Source organism: Epinephelus moara, chromosome 6 (assembly GCF_006386435.1).
Source record: "Epinephelus moara isolate mb chromosome 6, YSFRI_EMoa_1.0, whole genome shotgun sequence".
In the NCBI taxonomy this organism is placed as follows: Eukaryota; Metazoa; Chordata; class Actinopteri; order Perciformes; family Serranidae; genus Epinephelus; species Epinephelus moara.
Window position 1 is genome coordinate 332059 of NC_065511.1, and position 25768 is coordinate 357826.

The 25768-nt window shown below is 39.0% G+C and overlaps 2 protein-coding genes and 1 long non-coding RNA gene across 6 annotated transcripts in view; 1 reads left to right on the forward strand and 2 right to left on the reverse strand.

The window, feature by feature from the left end:
- The window catches only part of ppox (protoporphyrinogen oxidase), a 62044-nt gene extending 41308 nt beyond the window's left edge, over nucleotides 1-20736 (forward strand). For 2 of the 4 annotated variants that reach the window (XM_050045818.1, XM_050045820.1), the window contains 7 exons: nucleotides 2180-2233; nucleotides 11701-11761; nucleotides 12213-12331; nucleotides 12642-12755; nucleotides 14259-14408; nucleotides 19742-19784; nucleotides 19881-20736. In XM_050045818.1, the coding sequence (XP_049901775.1) occupies nucleotides 2180-2233; nucleotides 11701-11761; nucleotides 12213-12331; nucleotides 12642-12755; nucleotides 14259-14408; nucleotides 19742-19784; nucleotides 19881-20017 (678 nt within the window). In that variant the 3' untranslated portion in view covers nucleotides 20018-20736. Of the gene's footprint in view, nucleotides 1-2179; nucleotides 2234-11700; nucleotides 11762-12212; nucleotides 12332-12641; nucleotides 12756-14258; nucleotides 14409-18580; nucleotides 19689-19741; nucleotides 19785-19880 lie in introns of those variants that run through there. The other 2 variants (XM_050045819.1, XM_050045821.1) reach the window with 2 other exon arrangements.
- LOC126391254 (uncharacterized) lies at nucleotides 20070-22748 on the reverse strand. The gene is made up of 2 exons (XR_007570067.1): nucleotides 21801-22748; nucleotides 20070-21014 (listed from the first exon to the last, which is right to left on the reverse strand). It is a non-coding gene; the product is annotated as an uncharacterized LOC126391254 (long non-coding RNA).
- Nucleotides 22749-25203: 2455 nt separating this feature from the next.
- rbm42 (RNA binding motif protein 42) overlaps nucleotides 25204-25768 on the reverse strand; it is a 53738-nt gene continuing 53173 nt past the window's right edge. Inside the window, exon 10 of the mRNA XM_050045839.1 lies at nucleotides 25204-25463. Coding sequence (XP_049901796.1) covers nucleotides 25351-25463 — 113 coding nt within the window. The 3' untranslated portion in view covers nucleotides 25204-25350. The remainder of the gene's footprint in view (nucleotides 25464-25768) is intronic.

Below are 25768 nucleotides of genomic sequence, written 5' to 3' on the forward strand. Positions count from 1 at the left end.
AGAGAGAGAGAGAGAGAGAGACAGAGACAGAGACAGAGAGAGATGCAGGACAAACAGTAATGACAGTAGCTTACAACAACATTAATGAAAGTAATAATATTAATTAATATTAATATTAATAATTAATATTACTTACAAGCTATTGAACATTGTTGCACTCACATGACATGCAGGACAATTAATGATGGGCAAATGTGTTTGTGTGTGTGTGTGTGTGTGTGTGTGTGTGTGTGTGTGCATGGTGTTATATAACACGTGTGGTTCTGGACATGAGCAGCTGCACATTTAACAGCCACACATCACCGACAGTCCGCTGAACAACGCAACGGGTTGTGAATGAAATAAACTTAATTACAACATGACAGTCTTTGTAGTCATGTAGGCATGTGAATTACAGCGTTGCATTGCAAAGAATGCATGTAACAGGTACACTTACGCTGTTTCTCTGTGTCTCTCGTTCAAATGAGCCAGATGTAGGGGGCGGGTATTTATACGTCAGGGCCTCAAACTGAAAAAGAATTCCTGTTAGGAGCCTCTCGTGTTACCTTACTCATCGCACCTAACAGATCCCTCCTAACTCCTAACACTAACCTTTTTTTTTTTTTTTTTTCTTAAATCCTTTATTAACAGACTTGACATTACATTACATTAAGAGCATTGGATGTGTATGTGTGTTTATAGCAACGTATTACACAACATTGGATGTGTGTTTATAACAACGTATTGTTGATTAACATGTTGCTACGCTGTAACATCCTTCAAAAAGACATTAATAACATGTAAAATGACATAACTAAAAACAACATAAAATGGACCAAAAAGAACAGAAAATAACTAATATGCTGAGAACATAAGAAGGAAAAGAAAACATGTACCAACAATAAGGTGTACGAGGGAAAAACTATACCATATACCGAACAGCCTGATCAGTTTTGTTATATATCACACATTTAGATCATTCAATACATAGGATTTTACCAATTATTTGAGAGGTCTTAAAAGCTTTCTGGTTTTTAGTTATTTTGGAGACAGAGGCAAAGAGATAATGTAATTCGATACGAAATAAATTTATGTTAGGTTTAGTCTGAGTGATTCTAGATTTATGAATGTGAAACTTGCCAGTAAGACAGATGGCTTTGAGAGCACAGTTAATAGGTTGTAAGTCTGTATTACAGTTCAGAAACAAGACCATTTCTTCTGATATTGGTGTCAGTGTATTAAAAGCTGAGAAAATCAGTAGAGCAGCATCAATCCAAAATTCTCGAGAAAAGGAATAAGTGTAGAATAGATGAGAAATTGATTCGCTTTCAGCTTTACAAAAAGAACAAAGTGGAGAGACATCTGCTTTAAATTTATGCAATAGTTCATTACAAGGATAATACCTATGTAAGATCTTCAAATAGACTTCTTTTATTTTGTTTGGTAAAAGAAACTTATGATGGTCTGTCCAAACTTTCTCTGCTGAGATATCAGGAAAAGTTATTTTCCTAAGAGAATAGATTTGTGAAAGCAACTCTGAGATGAAGTGTCTTTCTGATATGCAGATTGCTACACATACCACAAGAAATATCTTTTCCACCAATTAAAAGCTTGGGGATTTCTGTATTCAAAGAACCATATATTACTGCATTTTTGATAAGGAACAGTAACTTAGAAGATATACTTTTAATAACATTGTTATAATCTTTTCGAGAGATATTAATACCTTTGTTCTGAGCAAAGTCTTCATATGTGTAGGGGTTACCTCTATCGCTAAGTACAACTAATACAAAGATTATGTTCCTATCAAACCAGTCTTTCTTGAATATGGACTTGTTTCTGGAAAGTATATGCTGATTGTTCCAAAGTATGCATTAATGTGAAGAGAAATTATGTTTGAAGGCAATCTTCCAAGCTTCAAGAGTTTGTTTGTGAAAGTTAGCGAGCTTGAGGGGCAGTTTATCATATTTATAATTACAACAAAGTAGAAAACTCAGACCACCACACATACTAAACAACAAATTAGGAATGTAGAACCACTGACAGTTGTTCTTAGCCAAACACTGTTTAATCCAATTAATCTTGAAAATCCTATTAATAGTTTGGAAATCTATTGCATTCAATCCCCCATCAGAGTAGCTCCTGATGCATGTTTTTCTTTTAATATACTCTGTCTTGTTTTTCCCATATGAACTTGAAGAGGAGAGAATCGATTGCTGCACGTCTTCGGGTCAACATAAAGAGAGATGGCAGGGTATACTAATCTTGAGATACCTTCAGCCTTTGACAATAGTACACGGCCTTGAATAGTGAGGTCTCTTTGCAACCAGGAGTTAAAGATTTTTTTTTGCTTTTTCTATTTTGGGTAAAAAATTGTTGGAAATTCTATCAGGGGATGATTTACTTATTGAGATACCAAGATATTTAACTGATTTTTTAACCTCTATACCACTTATTAATGTCTTATCAGTATTATGTACTGCTAAAATTTCACATTTACTCTGATTAATTGTAAGACCTGAGGCTTTAGAGAAATTCTTTAACGCCTCTAATATGACTGGGACTTGTCATCAGCTAACTGACTAATAATTAAATTATTCTCACCTATTTTTATGCCTTCAATATCAGTGCAGTGTACAGTGTATAAGTTATGAAGTTCAGCAGCGATTAAAAAAAGAAATGGGGATATTGGGCACCCCTGCCTAATGCCTCGTTTAATATCAAAACGTGGTGAAGTCCCATGAGGTAAAGAGACACTACTGTTAATGTTGTTATATAGAGTGTGAACTACTTTTCTGAAATTTCTCCCAAAGCCAAAATGGAGTAAAGCATCATTCATGAATGGGTGTTCCACGGTATCGAAAGCTTTGTAAAAATCTAAGAAAAGTATAATTGCTTCATTGCTAATAAAATCAGAATAATCTAGTATGTCTAGGATTAAACGGATGTTATTGCTAATGTGTCTGTCCTTCATAAACCCAGATTGAGAAGGAGAAATAATTTCGTCCAAACAGGGTTTTAGTCTTTCGGCACAGAGTGAAGCAAACAGCTTATAATCCAAGTTTAACACAGAGATTGGGCGCCAATTATCTAAATATAAATTGTCTTTGTTATTCTTAAGAATAAGCGTAATGAGGCCTTGTTTCATTGATTCAGTTAGCTCTCCACTCTCTATACAATCCCGGAAGACAGCCAGATAACGCTAACTCCTTACTGGCAGGAATAAGAGACATGAGACGGCCTTAAAGATGGCGGACCTCGAACGACTTCCGGTTCAAGTAAGGAGTTAGGCGTTAGCGGTATAAAATTAAGGCTGCGGTCGGAAAGTCTTTTTTGCTTAGGAAGGTTCCTAGCTTAGTGAAATGACCCGGAAGTATTTTAGTGGCCGCCATTATAAGAGCTGTTCGAATTCTCTAAACACTAAGGAAAATGCTTCCTTTCAGATCTCCTTTTGCATAGGATACATCGGACCTTCCTAAGCGATAGGAAAGGAGATAATTTAATCCCACAATGCTTTGCGGGAGCAATATTTAAAGCGACCGACCGTTCACGGAGACAAACGAATAAACCTGAAGAAGTAGGAGAAGAGGAAGAACGAAAGAAGTGACGAAAGGAAAAGAAAAAGAACAACTGGCTCTCAACATGACTGAAAAGTCACGGAGATCACCATGTAAGTCACCGTTACATGAAGCTTTGCCCATCTCATGCCATAACTTGATAATGTACGTAACGTTATATGTTCCAAACTCTCAACAATATGTTAAACCCATGCGAACTATAAACGTCACGCTACTGTTGTAACATTACCCAATTCAAGTTAATATTGTGGTGTAAGATATGCTCAGTGTGCATTAATCATGTCACTACTTGAGCGTTGTTGAATCGCCAGCTTTTAGCAATATCATTAATTAATTTTTCTTCAGTCACAGATGCTGACATTTCTGCGCTCATACGGGCACGTGTGCGGCTGGAGCACCTCTTCAGCGGGAGGAGGAATGCGGCCAAAGCCGGCTGGGAGTAAGTAGTCATACTTGTGGGAAAAAATGTTGATATAGCCTAATGAATGGTGGCAAATTAAGCTAATCCTGACCTACAGGCAGGTGGTGAAAGAAATAGGGTTGGAGGGGCAGGTGTCACCCATGCAGGCGGCAAAAAAATGGGATAACTTAAAGACAAAATACAAGGTAAAGCAAATCAGGTGGCTGGGAACTGTGGTGGGCCAGTGTCTGTGGGTATTATGTTGCACACTAAATTGCATTTCTTGTACATTTTGTATAGTATTTTGTTCACATTTCTTAGAGACGGACAGTGAAGAGGAGGAGCGTCCCCACCACCATCCACAGCCACCTGCTCCCAGCCACCAACCAAGAGGCCAAAGAGGGGTGGGGGTGTATTGGCCTTCCCGAGGGAGCAGGCCCTCAAAGATGAGGCGAGAGACCAGGCTCTCTATGAGCAAAATGAAAGATTCCTCGCAGCCCTGAAAGACATGCATAATAATAAAGACAAATAAAAGAAAAGTAAACCTTTGAGTCCTGTTGTGTTAAATGCAAGTGAAAACAAAGGTGTTCAGTTACTGAAAAAATGGAATAGTAATGACCAACACATTGCATCAATCCCCATAATGCCACATTATTAATGAGGTTGTAGTGGATGTTGCTGGTGTACATTATATTGTAAGGTGTTAAATATTTTACCCACTCTGTGACCTCAGTTGTAAACAAAGTAGAATTATAACTTTCTGACAATGTCAGAACTGAAAATGTATAGCCTAAGCTTAAGAATAGACTGAGTTAAATTCTGGTTTAAATACTCGGCATGATCTTAATACCTGTGAAGAAATTTGATATGTGGGGATATGAGTTCTATGTATGTATACTCCTCAAGCTGGTGATCAAAATATGGAAAATATAAGGAAAAAATAGACTATGGCAGAGTTGTATTGGTTTGCACAGGTGTACCTAATAAAGTCACAGAAAGATCTACTATAATATGACAAACACTGTGTGAAAAAAACTGAAGATGGGTTCATTGGGATGGATAGTACTCAGCTGGGAAGATGGGTGATTGCCCAGAATTGAATGCAGTGGTGTTGGGCCCTTAATTGCCTGATAGTAGCCTAATATCTTTGGGGAATCAACTGTCACATTACATATCCACAGTCTGTATCAACCATAATAACTTCAAGGCACAATCATGTCAGCATTTCAAGGTGTTTACTGAGTTTTGTGGTCGTTTTTAAAATATTGTAAGCAAATGACAGATGATGATTGATTGGCATATTAACACAGAAGTTTGTGTTTCAAGAAAAAGGGATATGAAACATTTTTATTTAGATGATGTTTTTAATTCAACATGTTTGGAACTTAAGAATGATATGTACAGTAGTAGATTTGTAAGCCTAACATATTTGCCTCTCTTGCATACACTTGAACATTTGTCATAAATAGTCACAATGATTCAGGAGGGTGAGTGTGAGCAACCTTTTTCAGCGTTTCAGTTTTGTGACTGCCTATCTATCTTTTTTAATTCAATTCAGACGTTGGTAATTAAGTCATATTTTTCACTGTGCTGTCCACGTTTATATAGCCTGCATGAAGCAACATGGTGAGTAGGCACGGGGCGAAGTATCTGAGATGCGCTTTTTGTAGTCCATTTTCGGTAAACTGTAGTTTCACTACGGTCGACCTACGTCACTGACATCCGCCGTCGCATGATGACGTAGCCCAGCTTAAGTGCGGTCAGATTCTCTCAGATCCGCGGTTCTCTTTTCCTAAGTCCTTATGAATTCTCCTACTCATCTTTCCTTGACCTTGTGACGTTTCCCACCAAGGTCAAGGAATCGTGATTAGGAATAGACGATAGGAGGGACTTTCCGACCGCAGCCTAAGAGACTTGGGATGTACCCCTGGTGACGCGAGGCTACACCAAAGACAGTGGATAAACCAAGGGTATGTCCCAAGTCTCTTAATTTTATACTGCTAACTCCTAACTCCTTACTTAAACTGGAAGTCGTTCGAGGTCCGCCATCTTTAAGGCCGTCTCATGTCTCTTATTCCTGGCAGTAAGGAGTTAGCGTTAGGAGTTAGGAGAGATCTGTTAGGTGCAATGAGTAAGGTAACACGAGAGGTTCCTAACAGGAAGTCTTTTTCAGCTTGAGGCCCTGACATATAAATACCCGCCCCCTACATCTGGCTCATTTGAACGAGATGGCGGAGAAACAGCGCAAGTGTACCCGTTACATGCATTCTTTGCAATGAAACGCTGTAATTCACATGCCTACGTGACTACAAAGAGTAACATTAATGATATTGCGTGCAAGACTGTCATGTTGTAATTAAATTTATTTCATTCACAACCCGTTGCATTGTTCAGCGGACTGTCGGTGATGTGTGGCTGTTAAATGTGCAGCTGCTCATGTCCAGAACCACACGTGTTGCACCACGCACGCACGCACGCACGCACGCACGCACGCACGCACGCACGCACACGCACACGCACACGCACACGCACACACACACACACACACACACACATTTGCCCATCATTAATTGTCCTGCATGTCACGTGAGTGGAACAATGATTAATAGCTTGTAGGTAATATTAATTATTAATATTAATATCAATTAATATTATTACTTTCATTAATGTTGTTGTAAGCTACTGTCATTACCGTCTGTCCTGCATCTCTCTCTGTCTCTCTCTCTGTCTCTCTCTCTGTCTCATTGTGTCATACGGATTACTGTTATTTTATTATGCTATTCTGTTCTGTACGACATCTATTACACGTCTGTCGTCCTGGAAGAGGGATCCCTCCTCAGTTGCTCTTCCTGAGGTTTCTACCTTTTTTTCCCCCCCCCGTTAAAGGGTTTTTTTGGGGAGTTTTTCCTTATCCGCTGTGAGGGTCCTAAGGACAGAGGGATGTCGTATGCTGTAAAGCCCTGTGAGGCAAATTGTGATTTGTGATATTGGGCTTTATAAATAAAATTGAATTGATTGAGTTAGACTGACAGGTCTGATATGTCTTATTCACTCAGCAGCTGACTTGTTGAATGATGGCGAGTAGATTTAATAATAGAGATAATAATGATGACGATAATAATAATAATGATAACGATGCTCATCACAGTGACAGTGGCAGGGCTACAGACCGTTCTTTAATTGCTACAAACTTCGGCAAATGACTCAATAACAATGGTAATACATGCAAAAGTGTGTGACCAAAGTCATGATGGCGGGGGGTGGGGGTTACGGCTTTGATCAGCGAATATAATGTGACTTGGGATGTACGCCAAACGCTGGCTCCATTATGCAGCAGATCCAGCTGTGTCGCCGTCATCAGAAAAGGACGTCGCTTTACTTGACGCTTCAGAGTAAGGCCGTCTCATGTCTCTTAATCAGCCTTTCCTAAGTGGGAGGGACTAAACAGTTAGGTAAGGTGGCTAGGTTAGGTAGTTAGGAGTTTTTTTGTTTGTTTGTTTGTTTTTTAATTATTATTATTATTATTATTATTATTGAACATTTTTATAATACAATACAAAAAGGAAGTTTTATACAGAGTGAATAATTACTTAGAATTGACAATGAGCAGCAATATCAGAAGTATATGAACATAGATACAATTAAATAATAAGACAGACAAAAAAAAAAAAATAACCCACTAATCAAAATAAAATAACCAAATAAAACAACACAAGTGGTCAGTCAGGAATTAAGGTACATAAATATTCATAAATGTGTAGGGCTTTTTTCATTTTACAACATTTTATATATCTTTTATATAATATTATCTCATTTAGATATGCATTAAATATAGGGGTAGTTTTTAAAAATCTGCATTTATGTATGAAATATTTGGCCAAAAGAATTAAATTGTTATTCCCAAATTCTGTTTTTTTGTCCTCCATTTGAATACCAAACATTATGTTTTCATATGTTAAAATTGGAACATTTTGACAGGTTATCCAATCTTGAAAGGCGTCCCAAAAGGCTTGAGTTAATTCACAAGAGAAAAAAAGGTGTTCTGTGGTTTCAATGTCAGAGTTACAGAAAGAACAACTATTCAGATCCAAGTTAAACCTTAGATGTAGAAATTCATTCGACGGATAAACCTCATTCATAATCTTAAAATGAACCTCTTTCACCTTTGGTGGAATTGGAAAGGTAGCTGGATCTTATTTTAGTTATAACATTTTTTGTGTAGGCCTATTTTTGCAACAGATATTTTCTTTTCAGTGGTGATGGGAAACAAATTGAAGTGAGGATATTCCTTTAAATTTTATTATTGCATTTTTTATCTAAAAAGTTGCAACCATCTATAACTAACGAAGGCTCTTGTGGAATAACCACCGAATAGGTTAGCATGCCTTTGATTAAAAGAATCATTGCTTGTGGGATTGCCTTAATCACAGTGCTGTATTGCCTATTAGTACAGACAAGATTGTATTTTCCAATGAAACCGTCATATGTTAATACATTACCATTAGGTGGTTAGGAGTAATTTTATGGGACTTGGGATGTACCCTACACTGCACTGAGTCCCGCCTACAGCCCCCTCTGATTGGTTACACGGCACAAGTGATAGCCAATCAACACTGACGCCTGTGCATGCTTTCACATCATCGAAACGGTGCCTGGATAGCGTGACGTGTGTGGTTGTGCTGCTGCCGTGGTCCTGCCAGATGCCTCCTGCTGCTGCTGCCGTCATTAGTCATTAGTCATACTTCTACTGTTATTATACACATATGATTATTGTCACACATGTATACTGCCAGATATTAATATATACTTTCAACATATTGTACCACAGTAGCCAGAACTATAACTATAATATTATTACTTTCATTAATGTTGTTGTAAGCTACTGTCATTACCGTCTGTCTCTGTCTCTCTCTCTCTCTCTCTCTCTCTCTCTGTCTCTCTGTCTCTCTCTCTTTCTGTCTCTCTTTCTGTCTCATTGTGTCATACGGATTACTGTTAATTTATTATGCTGATCTGTTCTGTACGACATCTATTGCACGTCTGTCCGTCCTGGAAGAGGGATCCCTCCTCAGTTTGCTCTTCCTGAGGTTTCTACCGTTTTTTCCCCCCGTTAAAGGTTTTTTTGGGTGGAGTTTTTCCTGATCAGCTGTGAGGGTCCAAAGGACAGAGGGATGTTGTATGCTGTAAAGCCCTGTGAGGCAAATTGTGATTTGTGATATTGGGCTTTATAAATAAAATTGATTGATTGATTGATGTCACATTGAGACAGAGCACAGACGGAGCGGGAGAGGCTCCGGTAAACCAGGGCTGCATCCCAAGTCTCTTAAAACTACTGCTAACCACCTTATCTAGCTACCATATCTAACTGTTTAGTCCCTCCCACTTAGGAAAACATGCAAGGAGTCAGGAGTTAGGAGTGAGGAGCGAGGATTGCTGATAAGAGACATGAGACGGCCTTACTCTGAAGCGTCACGTAAAGCGACGTCCTTTTCTGATGACGGCGACACAGCTGGATCTGCTGCATAACGGAGCCAGCATTTGGCGTACATCCCAAGTCACATTATATTCGCGATCAAAGCCGTAACCCCCACCCCCCGCCGTCATGACTTTGGTCACACACTTTTGCATGTATTACCATTGTCATTGAGTCATTTGCCGAAGTTTGTCGCATTATCATCATCATCATTATTATCACTATTATTAAATTCACTCGCCATCATTCAACAAGTCAGCTGCTGAGTGAATAAGACATATCAGACCTGTCAGTCTAACTCAATCAATTCAATTTTATTTATAAAGCCCAATATCACAAATCACAATTTGCCTCACAGGGCTTTACAGCATACNAGAGACAGAAAGAGAGAGAGAGAGAGACAGAGAGAGATGCAGGACAGACGGTTATGACAGTAGCTTACAACAACATTAATGAAAGTAATAATATTAATATTAATATTAATAATTAATATTACCTACAAGCTATTAAACATTGTTCCACTCACGTGACATGCAGGACAATTAATGATGGGCAAATGTGTGTGTGTGTGTGTGTGTCTGTGTGTGTGTGTGTGTGTGTGTGTGTGTGTGTGTGTGCGCGTGTGTGTGTGCATGGTGTTATATAACACGTGTGGTTCTGGACATGAGCAGCTGCAAATTTAACAGCCACACATCACCGACAGTCCGCTGAACAACGCAACGGGTTGTGAATGCATAAAAGACAAAAACAGAGGCAGCGTCGTAGGAGGTGGTGGTCGGTGAGGCCGTTAAATACATCGCGACTGGAGGACGGAGAATTCTTTTCTCTAGTACTGCCGATGAGAGAAATTGAATTGTTATTTCTTCTTCGTGTCTCACTAGAGCTACGTATCGGGTAGTGACAGCAACACTGCCCCCACGGTTCCTGGTGGTACTGCTCCGTTTGGCCCGTATCCGTAAGCTTTATGGAAACGTGCAGAAATACGGACGAAATGAACGCAGAGCAAGGACAGAAGGCTCCGTCCGTGTTCGTATCCGGATCCGTATTTAACGTTGAGCATAAATGAGCCTTAAGAGACATGAGACGGCCTTAAAGATGGCAGACCTCGAACGACTTCCGGTTCAAGTCAGGAGGTAGGAGTTAGCAGTATACAATTAAAAGACTTGGGATGCAGCCCAGGGGTAATTTTGAAGGTAAGGTAAACCAGACAGAAATGAAAGTTGCAATAACAATCCTCTATGCTGAAGTTTTAAAGTCACCACCGTAACATTATATGATCCATTTCAATGATGACATGCTTGCCCAGAGGCGAAATTTCGACGTAATTGCCTGTTTAATTCACATCAAGTGCGATACAATTTTGCAAACAGCCTAAATGATTTAGCTTCTAAAAATAGCCTAAATAGCACCAAGGCAAAAAAGAGATGTAGGAGCTATAAGTCAAAAAGTCTGGTAACCACTGAAAGTTTAATCTTTATTTATAAACTCATTATGCTATAAAAGTTTAATCTGAAAAGTAACTGCTAAAGCTATTTCTTTTTGTTCGTTTTGATAATAAACACGTTCCTTTGCAACACATACATTTCTATTTCTTCATTTTGTGACCGCAACACCAAGCCCCCCGCTCCGGAAAAGATTTCAGATTTCAGGCACACAAATCTTCCGTGCTCCACATTTCAGGCACAAAATTTTTTCTTGCTTTAACCCCTGTGTGTACATATATATATGTATATATATATATGTATATGTGTGTGTGTGTGTGTGTGTGTGTGTGTGTGTGTGTGTGTGTATGTATAAATATATATATATATATATATATATATATATATATATATATATATATATATGTGTGTGTGTGTGTGTGCTGTTTGTGTGTATGGGTAGATATAATTTTGCTTTTAGCCATGCTCATTGTTGCCGTGGTTAACAGCATGATGTCAATATGTCAACAAGTCGAAATATCACGAGTATCACAATATGAATTTTTCATGAGATATTAAAAATTATATGGCACATCCCTGCTTTGGTGACCAGATACCCTCAGAACTAATTCACATTTACAGTTGACATCACATCGGCCTCAGCTGTACTTGGTGTTTAGTGCTAATTAACAAATGTTAGCATGCTAACATGCTTGTTAAATATTAGCATGTAACATGAGCAACATGTGCAGAGCTTCCCGGCTGAAAATCAAAACATGCTGGACTGTTGGATTCTCATGTTCTTGTTATTTGGCTGCTTTCATAAGATCTGTGTATGTGTGTTTGTAGATCACAGTGGAGGATGGAGTCATATCAGCGGATCACATCATCTCTGCACTGCCTGCTAAAGGTAAGTGCAGGCAATAGAATATGACTGGGATGCTGTGTCTTACATGATAGGAACAGAGAAGAATACATCCTGAATCATATCAGTCATGGTTCTTAGCTCTTCTAATTTCCTCTGATAAGCAGCAGCATCTAAGCTAATGTTTGCAGTCCTCCAATATGTGCTGAAAGTGTTGCTGTAATGTAATGCTGGAAGTTATACCATCAAAAATGAAATCTCAGTATTTTAATGAAAATACTACTACTACTAATACTAATAAATAATAAAATTAAAATTCTAAATGTCTTACACTTGCTGCTACAAAATAATAAATAAAACTGTTTTGTGTATACAGGTTTGTACAAAATACCAAATACTTTTAGAACTCATTCTAACACGACAAAATCCTCAAGAAAAACAGCAAGAGAGAAAAAAAAAAAGATCTTCTTGTGATTACACATTTCTCCTTCCCCAGCCCTCTCCTCAGTCCTGCCCTCCTCCTGTCAACCTCTCATCCAGCTGCTGCATGACATCGCCACAGTAACAGTCGCTGTGGTAAATCTGGAGTATGAGGGTTCCATCCTGCCTGTAACGGTGAGCAGTACAGTCAGGCACAAAGTCGCACGCAAAACTCTTTTGTTTTAGAATTCAGTGTGGGGCTTTGCACGGGCCAATAGAATACTGGACTTGAAAACAAAATTCAGAAATAGCAAATCAGTATGAAAACATAATGACTCCATTATTAGTTTGTACATTTCACTTGCTGGACTTCCAAGTGGCTTATTGTGCTATTCACAAAGAAGTAACTAGCTACTCCTCCTCAGATGTCATATGTCATTTTACATTAGCTTGTGAAAAAGTCTTGGCTTGTTGTGTTATGGCTGTCTCGGTGTCTGTTTGACAGGGTTTTGGTCACCTGCTTCCATCATCAGAGGATCCAGGTTTACTGGGGGTTGTCTATGATTCTGTTCCCTTCCCTCAACACAACAGATCTAATGGACAGACAACTAGACTTACGGTACTAACTCACTCTCTTTCTGTCTGATATGGATTAGGCTTTACTGTTATGAGCTGATAAAGAATTGTATCCACACAATGTGAAATCAAATTTAAAACCCTTCAATTTGGTTTGGAAAACATTTTTAAAGAGCAAAGTCTTAATTATTAAACCTTGTAATGTCCCAGCTCCCAGTGATTACATTTTTTCCTACATAGCATTTTTTGCAGCTGAAGACTTGAATTTTGTCAACTCAATCAGGCACACAAAAAGTCTTGGAATGATGTCATAAAACATGACTGTTTCCTTTTGAACAGTGTTTCTCATGGCGCTGCCCTCTGTGTATGGGTGGCTTAACTTCTGTAAATGTAAAGTTATGGTCAAGCATTACAGAGATGATTGGCTGGGTTCAGGTTAAAGTAAGATGAAACGGACCTTGATACAACTTAGGAATGCCTTAACAGTTATGTGAAGAGACACTGTGCACGTTTACATGCACACAATAATCAGATAACTGGTAATAATCAGGTAATGGTAATAATCCGATTTGACGCGCTTACATGCACTTCAATAATCTGATAATCAGAAAAACCTGGTTTACATGATTCAGTCCTTCAGTTGGATTTCTCCCATGACATAAAACTCAAACTTCCTGTTACAGTAGGTATTCATATCTTTGAAAAACCTCGAAAAGTACGCAAGTCATATATTTGCAAAATAAAGCACTCATCATGCTGACAGCTTATATTCTTACAGTATTGTTTGTTTTTATCATTAACAAATACATGTGAGAGCATTCTAATGTGTAGTTTATCAGTGTGGAGCCAATTTTACATACTTTGGGTAGATTCGTAGTGAAAGTACTGCAAAGTGCAATATACAAGTGTATTGTATATAAACTTGTCACACAAAGTGCATAACATATAAGTAAGATGTGACAGAAAAAGTAAAAGTGACAATTTAAACACTGAGAATATAAAAATATATTATGTAAAATCTTTATCTGAAAGGAAACAAAAACGTAGTGGAGTAGAAAGTACAATATTTCCCTCTAAAATGTAGTGGAGTGGGAGTATAAAATAACAAAACCTGAAAGAAACCAGATTAAAGGGTATACATGCACCGAATAATCTGACTATTGGGGAAAAAGCTAGATGTGTTTATCTGATTTCTCATAATCAGATAATGGCTTTTATCTGATAAAGTCTATCGGATTATTATTACATGACCACTTAAATAATCAGGTAACTCCAGAAATCAGATAATGATCGGTTTATTAGTGTGCATGTAAACGCACTCACTGGCTCCCCAGTGATAATTCTCTGTGGCTTCATCACTTTGACTGACATTACATACATACATACAAACATATTGATTATTGCAGCCTTAAAGCAAAGATCCGCTGCTTGTAAAAATCAACAGTCACAGGGCATGTAAGCAAGAATCTTTTTTCTTTCCAGTAAGGCTCTAGACCTGTTAAGTGAGTCCACACCTCTAACCTAAGGTCCTGACCATGTCTTCCAGGTGATGATGGGTGGGGCCTGGTTCCAGGAAGTGTTTGGGGCCCCAGAAGCAGTAACAGATGAGCGTCTTTTAGCAAGAGCCACTGAGGCAGTGCAACACCACCTGGGAGTAACCACAGCACCCAGCTGGAGTCGGGTGAATTTACACAGGGTATGATAGGACCGTGTCTTTGTGAAGAAGTGTTAACCCCAAACCAGTTCCCAATTCATGTCAAACTAGAATTAGCGCTTCACAGTTGTATGCCTTCACATACCAAGTTGCACTTACAGTTTACATCTGTGTCTGTGAAAACATGGAAGCTTCACACACATTAATTCAGAATCTGACCAAATGTCTCCCCTTCTGTTCGAGAGTGATGATGTTGAATAATGGCCAGAAAAGTGTTTTTGCTCACAGTGATGCCACTGTGAAATTGACCTTTGACTTTTTCAATATATAATATCATCACTCATTTTATCCTATTAGACATTTATGTTAAATTTTATCTTAATTACAATAGGAATTCTTGAGTTATGGCCAAAAAATATGTTTTGTGAGGTCACAGTGACCTTGACCACCAAATTCAATCCACTCATCTGTAGTCCAAGGGATCTTTGGAAGGAATCCCTTTAACCCTTTTAAACCTGGATCAACGTCTGTTTCCTTGTACTGTGTTAGGATGACCTCATAAACATTTAAACTGTCGAAACCTGCAAAAAAATTGGTGTGACTTATATAGAAAACACGGGGAAAGGCAATGAACATAGTTAGAAAACAACCCCCCCCCCCCCCCCCCCCCAAAAAAAAAAAAAAAATTAGGGAAATGTATATTTTTAAATATTTATTTAAAATTGTGTAACAGAAAGTAGATATGATATTATTTATTTGATTTTTAGCAGTCTTTTTCAGGTAATTTTGAATTTTTTTCACTTTCCCTTTCTATTTATTTTTAGGTACATTTCTTGTTGTTTTTGTTTTTTAATTTTTTTTTGCTTATTTTCAGGTAATTTTCTTTTTTTCTACTTCTCCTTTTTGGCTTATTTTATTTTATTATTTTCTTAGTTACTAGAGTTACTAGAGTTACAATGTTTTAATATCTTGCTAATTTTGGCAATTTCATACATTGCTCAATGCCTTCTTTCCATATTTTTTGAAAAAAAAGAAAGAAAAATCAAGCCAATTCGCTCAGGTTTCAAAGGGTTAAGGCCTTCTTGAGATATCACACTGATAGCAAAAAATAATAATATTTGAGACTAAAAAAAGTTTTGAGAGAAAGTATTTTGTCATAGAATATAAAAAAAATAATTTGAGATTTAAAAAATTATTTCCGAGAAAAAAAAACTCTCTCAAAAAACTTTTTTTTACTCTCAAATATTATTATTTTTTGCTATCGGTGTGAAAACATTTTCTCTCTCTCTCAAAAAAAAATGTTACTCTCAAAACATTTTTCTTCTCTCTCTCAAAACCTAAGTCTTTGCTCTCATGTAAGGATTTTGCTTTCGCTGTGAAAATAATGTCATGGGCGGGGCCACGTTCCTATTGGCCAGTCTCAATCGCATTGACAGCTGGGTGAGGATCGTCTTGGGAGTCGAATTCAACTGAATCATTCATCCACCATGGTGGATTCACTGGCATAGATGCGCTGCGTTATTTGGGAGCGGAGACTCCAGTGTTTGGGTAAGATGATGACACACACAACTCGATGGGTAGCTAGCTGAGCAAGTTGGTTATCAAAATCATTCCTATGATGAATCCCTTTCTCACCTAACGTTATTTTACCGAGATTGTGTTATTAACTGCACTAGCCAGCTAGTGTTAACTTTACATCTAGCTAGCTACCGTAAACCAGGTTATCCCATTAACGTTACTTTACTACGGTGCTTCTGTCTTCCAACATTCCATGTGTGGCAGGGTGAGCGCTGCTACACCTCCGACCTTAATTGGCATCAGCTGGGCCTAATTTCCAGCTGTCGGAGCCTAATTGCACAGTGGTGGCATCTGTGTTATTTGGTCTTCCCCTCACGGGCGCGCTCACTTCTATCTGGCGTTTACCTGGCGAGGGCTGTGTGTGCCGTGCTCCGGTTTCTGTACCCAAACTTGGGACTCATAAGGTAGGCATGGGTGCTGCAATGTTTGTCTACTGTTAAAGCGTATTATGGTGTCACAGCTGCCGTGACTCTTCGCTTTACAGCGGCGTTGGCCATTCCTGTTGTGTGCAGCTTCGGAGGGGACTTTGAAAAGCCTGGTGTCTGTTCTTCCTCACTGCGAGACGGTGACTGGGTTTGAGCTGTGCGTTAAGCTCCCTTCGCTCCGGTTATCTCGCTCTGTTTTCTTATTTCTACTTCTGCTAGTTCTGCTGATTTTATGTTAACAGGGTGTCCTGCTCTCTGTCCTGCTGTAGCTGAGGCCACAGCTTGTGGCTTCTTCTCCTCCTCTGTGCACTGTGTGGGGCTGCACTCTGTAGCCCGGTGATGTGGGCCGTCAGCTGGGCATCCTGAAGGGCGGCTATCCACGGCCTCCAGCCCTGGTGCGGCCGCTCCATTTTCTACTGCTGTTCTGCCGGTTTTCCACAGACTGATTAAAGCACACTGTAACGCGGCTGTGCATTCATGCGGCTTTGGACCTCCGTGTTGTTGTATTTGGAAGTCCGTCTCCTGTCCCCATATTTACCAGTGTACGAATCTGTGTGACCTTCTGTTGTTAAGAGTAGTCTACAGGTTTGAGTGTATTCCCTGGGGTGCAATTCCACAGGTGGCGTTGTCAGTTCATTTCCCTCTCCTCTCCATTTGGCCACACATGCATAACGTTAATGTATGCATATCCGCTCCCAAATAACGCAGCGCATCTATGCCGGTGCATCCACCATGGTGGATGAATGATTCAGTTGAATTCGACTCCCAAGATGATCCTCACCTAGCTGTCAATTCGATTGAGACTGGCCAATAGGAACGTGGCCCCGCCCATGACATTATTTTCACAGCGAAAGCAAAATCCTGACACCAGAGCAAAGACCTTAGCCTGAGTGTCAGACTGAAGCTCCCAGAACCTTCAGTCTGACATGGCTTCCATTGAAGGCGATTTGCAAGGGGGAGGGAATTTGATTTTTCCCTAACCAATCAGTAGAGATCAACGACTCACCCAGAATCTGACGTCATTAGTATCCATGCCTCGGGGGTGCCAAAAACAAGCGAGCATTGCCCGTTTAAAATGTCTCCGTCGTCGTGCACGCCCAGCTGCATCGCCGTTAAATCCAGTTTAGCAGCTTCCTTAATTTGGTCCTCCATTAACGCGAGTAGTGGCGAAATACCTCGATAGCATCGTTAATGTGGTCTGTAGGATCTGTAGCGGTCGCCATTGTTGCTATCCTTACCAGTTACCCACCGGCGTACAGCTTGACATCAGCGTGGCGCTGATTGGCTAATCGCTAGACCCCCGGCGTTCATTGGTCCGTCCATTGTTTGGACAAATCGCAAATTCATTGAAGTATGCCAAACCAGAGATGCAAGCCTACTCAGTTGAGTGGGCGGGGTCTATGGTCTGGAACCAGGCTACAAAGACCTAGGTTTTGAGAGAGAGAAGAAAAATGTTTTGAGAGAAATATTTTTTTGAGAGAGAGAGAGAAAATGTTTTTACACTGATAGGAAAAAAAAAAAATATTTGAGTAAAAAAAAGTTTTTTGAGAGTTTTTTTTCTCGGAAATCATTTTTTAAATCTCAAATTATTTTTTTTTATATTCTATGACAAAATAATTCTCTCAAAACTTTTGTTAGTCTCAAATATTTTTTGCTATCAGTGTGAAAACTTTTTCTCTCAAATATTTTTTTTCTCTCATATTTATTTTCTTGCATGTAATAAAGACACAAATATAGCTCCATATAAGAGCGGCCTCCTCCAATACGAAAGAGGCTCTTGTTTTTCTTGAAATCTGATTGGCTCAGATATGGGCAGACCAGGCTAGTTTGACCGTTAGACAGAAGATAAAGTCGGTAAAAAAAAAATGGCGTGGAAAAAACTTGAATAAAAAAACTTAAATCTTCACAAGAAGAGGCAGCAAGTGCTCCAAAATAACTGACCTATTTGGCCACGGCATTGGTTGACGGGCTGAGGCTGCTGGTGTTGCTAACGATGGAGCTGGAGGCGACAGTGCCATTATAGCAGGTGCATTAACGTTAGCTAACATTCGTGAGTGTGTAATGTGCAAGGTTGGCTTTGGCAAATTGCATATTTCTTCTAGTTGTCCGTTTCAAGAGGCCAACTAGCCTACTAGGTATTGTAAGTCATTATAATTTAAACCTGTACTAAAAGAAAATATGTGCTTGCTTTTTTCCTGTGGATGCATGCAGTTAACGTAAGTTGGTGCTCCCAGTCCCAAGGACATTGAAGCTGAGGGACAGACTAACCCCAGTTGTGATGAGGAGGAGGATGAGACCAGAAATATGACAGGTGCAATGTGAAGGCATAGTCTACTATGCATTACATTTTAGCCAGAGGAAAACCTTTTTAGTAGTACTAAGTGGGATTTTTTTGTTGTAGTAATAAGTTGACTAAAAGGGCAGACAATTATATTGTGCATAAAATTAGATGCATTAGGATAGAGTCATATGCTCTTATTTTAAGTTAAATAATAAGCACATAGCCATTTGTGGCCAATTCATTATTGCATTTATTTTATAGTCTGGAATTAAATAATAACTGCTGATTTTCTTATGCAGTTGATTCTGAGGACAGCGTTTGTGTACTGTGTACAAGCATATAGAGGATTATAGGTAGAAAGGTGTGGGTTGGTGTGTGGGCCGGTGCGCCTGAATGTCCCAGGCTTTAATTTGTGTCCCAGTCCGTCCCTGGCCTTGTCTCTTATACAACATATGTGAACATGTAAAGATACTTTATTTGCACTTAATTATACATTCATACTTTTGTTTTTGTGCAATCTTATAATTCTGCATGTGACCACCACTAGAGTAAATCTAAAAGAAATCAGATATGAGCATTTAGAAGCTCATTTTTCCACCAAAAAAACAATCAAGGAGCATAACCCTGGGACCCCCTAGCAGGTGCCGGGTCTCGTATCCTTCTCACCTTTTTCACCCCTGACCCATTTTCATGCCTGTAATCAGTTCATCGTTAAGTGAACATTTGTGCTTCAGATGAAGTAATCCCCTCAAGTTGTTCTTGAGATATCACATTCACAAGAATGGACAAAAAATTTACAGTGACCTTGACCCTTGACCCCCTACAGCTACTCATGAACAATGAACAAATTAGAAGAAATTCCCTCAAAGCGTTCCTGAGATATCACGTATGTCTGTCTGTCCATTGGACAACCTGAAAACATACTGCCTCCGCCCACGGCTATTGCTGGCACAGAGACATAAAAATGCACTCAGGATTCTCTGTTGCTAAGTTAGTATTTCATCAGATTGTTGGAGGGAAACAGATTCTTTACAGCAGTTATTTCTGCATCTCTGCAATAGTGATGAAATCTCTGATGTTTCTCTCGTCAGGACTGTATACCTCAGTATTATCAAGGACATTTTCGGAGAGTAGGTGAGTATACTGCTGACTCTACATTACATGTTAAAATGATGCATTCACAAGGTGTAGTGAAACATCAGTTCAAGGTTTGACTGTCTGCTTTTCCAGAGTCCATGCGTAGCTTCATAAAGGAGAATAATCTCTCACTATCTCTGATTGGTTCCTCCTATGATGGTGTGGCAGTCAACGATGTCATCTATAGTGGACGAACAGCTGCAGAGGAGTTGTTGGGAACCAGACTTTGATGGAGCTGCTCAAAAAAATACACATCCAATGATGTTTCCTGTTGAGAATGTATTTTTGTTTTAACCTGTAGCTACATCAAGCGCTCGTTCATGTATCATCAGTTTATCACAGCCTGTGGACATGACCACCAGAAACCACAGCCCTCATATTACTACAAGCACACACACACATCTTGGCTCGTTGTCTGAGCTGGTGTGGTAAAATGCAGTCCTTACGTCATTCTTCAGGCTACATGGCGGCTCAGCTAGTGGTTTGAACAGCTTCAAGATTTACCTGCAAATGTATAAACTGAATGGTGAAGGCTTTTCTCTTCGCTACCACTGTGTAGAATAAAATTGAATTGTAATATAATAATAATAATAACCTCATAGTATAAGGTTCTGTTAATATATACAGTGACATTCACACATAATCTGGTTCAAAGAGGCTGACATTAGTATTGCTCTTTAATACTACTGATGGGACTTGCTCTTTAAGTAAAGCCTTAATGTACCTACAAGCTGTCTGTCAGTACCTGTTTGTTTTGTGGGAAAGATTTCCTGATAGACTGATAGGAGCATATATGACTTGCATTTATTTTCAGCTGATTTTAATATTTCTCAGTTATTGCATTCAGGGATGCTCTGAGGTGGCCTATGGTGTGTGTATATATGCAAAGCCCTCTGAGGCTAATTTGTGATTTTGGTGTATAGAAATAAATAAAATTTTCTTTGTTTGACTTTGCCTTTTTACTTGTCAAATATTGGCAGCGTGAGGAAGTACGGAAGTGTATTGCATTCACTTGACAAATAAAAAAAGCCCTGTTTTTTAGAGTAATTTTTTTATTTTTCTGTTTTTTGGTGTAATTTCTTCTGTTTTTCTGAGTAATTTTTATCCTGTTTTTGTGGTAAGTTTTTTCTGTTTTTTTTTTGGGTATTTTTTTTCTGTTTATTGAGGTAATTTTTTTTTCCTGAACGAGGAGACGAGATACTTCAAAATCTCGCGAGAAGCTCCCACCTGGCACCTCCAAGTGACCCCTGCATCCANGTTGATGTTTGAACAGCATTTTAACAGTTGAACAATAAACACTTTCGAAGATAAAAAAACTTTCGAAGATAATAAAGTATTAACCTGTGTGTGTGTCACAGCCTGAATGAGGTTGACGTTTGAACAGCATTTGAACAGTTGAACAATAAACACTTTCGAAGAGTTACAACCCTCCCCATGCCTAGCAGCCATGAAAGAGCTAGCCGTTTTTAGCATTTAGCTTCAAAGCTAGCACTAATGAATGCCAGTTCACATTACACGATTTTGATGTCGCAGGTGATCTTGAAAGCCACCTTGGGTCAGAGGTGAGTCGGCAGATAGTCTGCCACGACGAGTCCTAATGTCAAGCCTATGAGCAAGTCGCCCCCTCATTTGTGACTGGGACTGGATATCTGGCATACTAGAAAACAGGAGAAGTCTGACACGACTGACAAAGAGCATAAGCCAATGAGAGGCGAGATACATCCCACGTCAGCATGCAGGAGGACGGAAGGACAAGCCGGACCCATAGATCAGTTTGTTTTCAGTTTCCAGTTTCAATTATGACAGTACGGAAGCGTATTGCATTCACTTGACAAATAAAAAAGCCCTGTTTTTCTGAGTAATATTTTCTGTTTTTCTGAGTAATTTTTTCATGTTTTTCGGGGTATTTTTTTTTCTTCTGTTTTTCGTGGTAATTTTTTTCTGTTTTTTGTGGTAATTTTTTTTCCTCAACGAGGAGACGAGATACTTCAAAATCTCGTGAGAAGCTCCCACCTGGCACCTGCAAGTGACCCCTGCATCCATGGTGACTCCTGCTCATGGATGTATTTTGCATCTGTGCTCCTGCTCCTAGACAGTTTCAACTACGGGATCAATAAGGGTAAGGCACGTAATTAGTTACACACAGGGTATGATAATCTAGCTATGTTTTCAACTGCATCCTTCTAGTGTAGGCCTATCGATCAATGTAACAGGTTAGGTTAGTAACAGGTTGTAAAAACGTTAGCTGACAAATTTGTGATGAGTAACAATGTCCAGCATGATGGAAAAAAACTTAATGTTACTGACAACTGAAATCATGCCCATACACGTTTCACTTGCAGGTGCCAGGTGGGATCTTCTCGTGAGATTTTGAAGTATCTCGTCTCCTTGTTCAGGAAAAAAAAATACCACAAAAAAATTACCACAAAAAAACAAAGAAATACCCTGAAAAACAGAAAACAAATTACCCAAAAAAACAGGGAAAGAATTACTCAGAAAAACAGGGCTTTTTTTATTTGTCAAGTGAATGCCATACACTTCTGTAAGGAAGTAATGGTAGCTTAGTTATGTAATTAAAATACAAGCCCCTTAATTAGTTATGTAATTAAAATACAAAATATGAGTAACTGTATTCAGTAACAGTAAACAGTTTAAATTGGTGGTATTCTGAATACAGTTAATCTTTTCAAAGAAATTACGTTATTTGTTTTATGTGTCCTAAGTAGATGCAACACAAGCTAGCCTTAGTTTGACTGCATTGTTTTCTATTACAATGTTCCAACTGGCTCCAAGCAAAGCAGCGCTGAGCTCAATGTTTTCTTCTGTTGCCTACACAAGATCCTCATTTAACAGCAAAAACCTAAGTAAGGTGTCAGCTGGGAGCAGACAGTTTCTGGCAAATGACCATTGCTAATAACAACCTACTTGCAGTTGGCTATGTTGTCTGTCATTTCCACTAATTGTCACATTGTAAAACGTGTTTTCTGTTTAAAAAGTAGAAATGAAAAAAGTACTCGCCCATCTTTTCTGTGGTTGCGTCTCCATTCAAGCTCACAGCTGATTAGTATCTACATGGTTTGTTCACAAGAGGAAACAGAAATGCATATTTAATGCATTCAGTGTGGACAAAAAGCAATGCTCACTTGTAAAATTCATATGAGGCACATATTTCCCATTAACAGATAACAAAAAAAAAAAAGGTGCACTGTGCACCTGCTACACAACAACAGTGGAGGAGATGCAAAGCCAAGACACTGAGGTGTGTTTTTGCCATGGAAATATGGGGATGGGAATCACCAGAGGTCCCACGATACGATATTTTCATGATACTTGAATCACAATACAATGTTATTGCGATATCAAAAGCGTTATGATATGCTGAGTATTGCCATAAAAATTATTATTATTATTATTATAATAATGCATTTTATTTATAGGTGCCTTTCAGAACATCCAAGGACACCTTACAAGACACAGTAAGAAAAAAAAGCAATCTCTCCATAGATCTTAAAATCAAACAATTCAGTAATACATATTAAAAGTTAATAAAATGACTAGACAAAATCATGATTGGAAATATTGGGTATAAAATCATCATTATCAATATAAGTGTCACCATTAAAATCACACTGAATATGCCAGCTTGAAAAGGTGTGTTTTCAAACAGGATTTGAAAGTGGAAAGGGAGTCAGTATAGTGAGTGTCGTGGGCTAGAGAGTTCCAGAGGCGGGGCGCAGAACAGCTGAAGACTCTAGAACTCATGGTAGACAAGCAGGCAGATGGTGATGTGAGTTGGATTGCAGAAGAGGATCTAAGAGTACTGGAGGGAGTGTAGATATGCAGGAGTTCAGACAAGTAGGAAGGGGCTTGATTATGAAGGGCCTTAAAGGTGAGAAGCAGAATCTTGAAGTCGATGCGATATTTAACAGGAAACCAGTGAAGTTGCTGAAGAACAGGAGTGATGTGATCTGTGGAGGGGGTTCAAGTAATGATACGGGTGGCTGAATTCTGGACCAACTGGAATTAATGAAGACACTTAAGAGGAAGACCAAAGAGGACAGATTTGCAATAATCAGTAACCAAAGAATGAATGAGGATGGCAGCGCTCTGAGGTGTAAGTGATGGGCGAATTTGATTAATGTTTTGTAGATGTAAGTATGCAGACCGAGTAACATTATTGATGTGGGCCTCAAAGGACAGGATGACACCCAGGCTCTTAACCTGAGGGGATGGGCAGACTTTGGAGTTATCAATGGTAAGAGTGAAAGCGGCGCAGCGCTACATGATGCGCAATGGTTGCTCTCACCAACGCTGACGTTGAAGCCTGTCTGTCTGGTAATATTATTTTGGGACATGAATGATTGGTTGACTTTAAGTGATTAACGATACTGTATTTGAGCCAGGGAAGCCAGACTGCTGAGGCGCACAGGGGGAGCATCATTTTTTCCCCCTTCCATTTAAAAAAAAAAAAAAAATCCTCAGGTTCAGTCGGGCTCGGACCCAGTGATGTATGTGATGATGTCAGGCCGAGCCGGTTTCGGGCTTCAAGTCCCTCGGGTCATTTCGGTTTCGGGTTGAATTATTGGGCCCGTTGAGAACTCCAGTGACACCAATGGTAGCTTATCTTAGAAGGAAGTTATGTGAAATGGTATTAAAGGCTGCACTTAGATCAAGAAGAACGAGAATAGTTAAAAGTCCAGAGTCTGCTGCCATTAGGAGATCGTTAGTGATATTTCAATATATTGCCATTTATTACCTTTTTTTCAACTGCTTAGTATTGCCCCACAGGAAAACTTTGTCAACATCTGTTTTTTCTAGTAAGATTAAGTTTTCAATCTGTTCATCTCACTTAAGTGATTTTTTTTTTGCAGCAAAATGTATCAAGTGGACTGACAAGTAATTGATTATATTATCCTAGTAGGCTACCAAAACTTAAATTTGTAATATAAATAATTTATAAAATAAAAAAATCGGTGCTTGGTGTCCATGTGACAATACAATATTGCAACACAAACATATCATGTTACCATGCTGTATCAATTTTCCCCCACCCCTAGAAATATATGACCAAGACAAATGAGCTCAGCAAGACGATTTTGAAGTTTTACAAAAGTAATCCAAAGTATTCAGAATACGTTACTTAGTTTGAGTAATGTGATGGAGTACATTACAAATTACATTTTAGGGCATGTATTCGGTAATCTGTAATCTGAATACCCTCCCAACAATGCATACTGGATACTTTGATCTCATGTCCACAATGAGGGGTCACAGGCCAAAACAACTTATAAATGCAGTGAACCAGTTTCAGTAAGAGAGGATTTGATTCAGTATCAGTACTGCTCTAGAACTACAATAAGTATCAGTACTGCAATACAAAATGTATTCTGGTAAAAAAAAAAAAAAAAAGACCATGTCAACAACTAAAAAATTGTAGTTTATTTAAGGAAGGAAAAAAGTTAACATCTATACAATTTAAGCACATCTCCTGATTGGACAGATCACAATAACAGTCATGATCTGTCCACTGGAAGCACAACACTCAGTTCCACTTGCATAAACACTATCTAAGGCCCAGTTTCTTCTTCTCTTTCTGTTTCTTACGAACCACTTCCAGGTTGCGGTCCTTCCACATGCTCTTCCTCAGTTTGATTGGACGACTGCCAACATACTTCCCTGGGCAAACACAAAGAATGAGAGGGAAACACAGTGGCAGCAGTTATTAACCAGTGTCCAGGTCAGATTTAAACCCTGGCAAAGGACAAAGGATGGCTGGAAGAATAGAGGGCTATCAATTTAAGTTGGAGTCATGTTGTCACAATACCTTAAAGGGCCAGTGTGTAAAATGGGTTGAAAACAGTGACATCAGTGGTCAAATTCTAGATTGCAGGGCTCACTCACTCACCCCTCCCGTCAGGTAAATGACGGTGGCCTCGTAGGGACAAAAAGCCTTGCGCACGAGTTTTTCAGGAGTAGGTCTA